Source organism: Protobothrops mucrosquamatus, unplaced genomic scaffold, assembly GCF_001527695.2.
Source record: "Protobothrops mucrosquamatus isolate PMUCROS unplaced genomic scaffold, P.Mucros_1.0 scaffold6177, whole genome shotgun sequence".
Lineage (NCBI taxonomy): Eukaryota > Metazoa > Chordata > Lepidosauria > Squamata > Viperidae > Protobothrops > Protobothrops mucrosquamatus.
In genome coordinates, this window is record NW_015392010.1 from 1 (window position 1) to 2,451 (window position 2,451).

The window sequence follows — 2,451 nt, forward strand, 5'->3', positions numbered from 1 at the left end:
GACTTCAACTCCCAGAATTCCTGAGCCAGCATGGGGGAACTATGGCCCCCTTCATGACTCGTGGACTTCAACTCCCAGAATTCCTGAGCCAGCATGGGGGAACTATGGCCCCCTTCATGACTCGTGGACTTCAACTCCCAGAATTCCTGAGCCAGCGTGGGGGAACTATGGCCCCTTCATGACTCTTGGACTTCAACTCCCAAAATTCCTGAGCCAGCATGGGGGAATTATGGCCCCCTTCATGACTCGTGGACTTCAACTCCCAGAATTCCTGAGCCAGCATGGCTCAGCTTGGAAACCTCTCCCTTTCCCCTCAGCATGGCTGGCTCAGGAATTCTGGGAGTTGAAGTCCACCAATCATAAAAGAGCCAAGGTTCCCCACCCCTGGCCTAGCCCTTTGGGTTTTTTAACTTTTTACCTGAAAATTTGCACCTGTTTTTCCATTCTTTGTTATTCTGGGACTCGATCCGTGTATTTGTACGACTTTTCTTAGGATGGTGTCAATAGGTCCGAGTCGTTCAGTTGAGACGGACTGAGGTGGAAATTTAATGGAGGACAGGTGAGGTCACCTGGGGGAGGCTGGCGGCCAGAAACACAAAGCCAGTGGGGCACTGCCGGGTTTGGAAGGGGCAGAGGAGCAGAGGCTGCAACTCACCTCTGGGGAATTCTGGGAGTTGGAATCCACAGGTCTTAAAAGTGGCCACGGTCTAAATGAGGCCGAGGGATTCAAATGTCTGAAATGGTCTATGGTTTCCTGCCTGAGCAGGGGGTTGGACTAGATGACTTCCAAGGTCCCTTCCAACTTTATTATTATTATTATTATTATGGATCATCGTACAGTCAGCCAGATGTTCAGACTGGATTTGTCATTTTGTCTACTTATCGAGTCCTTACCCAGGACCTGGGATAGGTAGATGTGGATGGTTGATATCACAGATCTCGTCGCAGGATGGAAGCAGTTCCTAGTAAGGCCGCCTTTTGCAATTGACTAATGGGGAATTTGTCAATGCCGATGATGGTGCCCAAGTGGTGCTCCAGTTGTTTTGGGATTGCACCCAAGGCGCCTATGACTATTGGTACTACCTTTGCTTGTCTTTGCCACAGTCTTTCTATTTCTAGGTCTTTGTATTTTGTGATCTTCTCCAGTTCTTTCTCCTCTATTCTGCCGTCTCCAGGCACTGCCACGTCCACTCTCCAGACTTTTTTTGTCTTTCTTATTGACAATTGTAAAGTCCGGGGTGTTATGTTGCAGGTGCTTGTCTGTTTGAATTCTGAAGTCCCAGAGCAGTTTAATTTTATCATTTTCTATGACTTTCTCTATTTTATGATCCCACCAGTTCTTGCTTACAGGCAAATGACATTTCTTGCAGATCTTCCAATGCACCGTTGTTGCTACTTTGTCATGCCGCTGCTTATAGTCAGTCTGTGCGATCTTCTTGCATTATATTATTATTATTATTATTATTATTATTATTATTATTATTATTATTATTATTATTATTTTCTAGAAAACAAGGCTGGACAATGATGCGTCAGTGAGGATTTGCAGACACGGAATTGAATCTCTCGCTTTAAAAGCCCGATATTCCTCCAACTTAGCCAGTCTGACCATTATATTACTTTTTTTTTTAATTTGGGGGGTGGGACAGGGTTACCGAGCCCACCAAGACCAGCCTTCACAATCTAAATCGCCTACATCATTGCCGTCACACAACTGAGGAATCCCTTTCTTGAATCACTTTGGCTCAAAGGATCCCTTGGCAGCTTAGAAGCTTCTCTCGGCGATCCCAAATCTGGTTCTGTCCTTGACCAGGACTTAACCTTTTTATGATCAAGCCAGGTTATTCAGGAACTCTTTTAGTGACCTGGGAAAAGTGACTTCTATCCGTTTTTCACACTTACGTCCGTTGCATCATTCCTATGGTCGCCTGGTCAAAATTCGGACGCTTGGCAACTGACTCGTACTTACGACGGTTGCCAGTGTCCTGGAGTCCCACGATCCCCGTTTGCGGCCGTCTGACCAGCAAGCTTAATGGGGAAGCCGGAGTCACTTAACAACCCTGTTACTCACTTAACAAACGCAGCGGTTCGCTTAACAACCGTGGCAGGATAGGCCGTAAAATGGGGCAAAAACTGAACGTTAACAATTTGGGAAATTTCTTCCGTTTCGAAAGAAAAGGGCGGAAACCGCAGGGGCGTTCAGGATAATTTATTGTAAAACCTCGGAACAGTTTTGTAAAATGATGGGTAAACTACTTGTACAAATGCCGCGTTTTGAGCCATTCTGGCCAGATTCCGCTCAGATTATTCCAATCTGAAAAAGAACCAGAAACTCTCGTTAGCCCTCTGTCCGGGTGGATTCGAGGCCCCCAAAGCAGATTTTCCTAGAAGAAAGCCCCCCCCACCATCCCATAGGGCAGGGGTAGGCAACCTTGGCTCTTTTATGACTCG

General features: G+C 46.5%; 1 protein-coding gene across 1 annotated transcript in view; it reads right to left on the bottom strand.

Annotated features, from left to right (window-relative positions):
* Window positions 1–2,194: 2,194 nt before the first annotated feature.
* LOC107300125 (60S ribosomal protein L23a) overlaps window positions 2,195–2,451 on the bottom strand; it is a 10,971-nt gene continuing 10,714 nt past the window's right edge. The window contains exon 5 of the mRNA XM_015829468.1: window positions 2,195–2,314. Coding sequence (XP_015684954.1) covers window positions 2,300–2,314 — 15 coding nt within the window. The 3' untranslated portion in view covers window positions 2,195–2,299. The remainder of the gene's footprint in view (window positions 2,315–2,451) is intronic.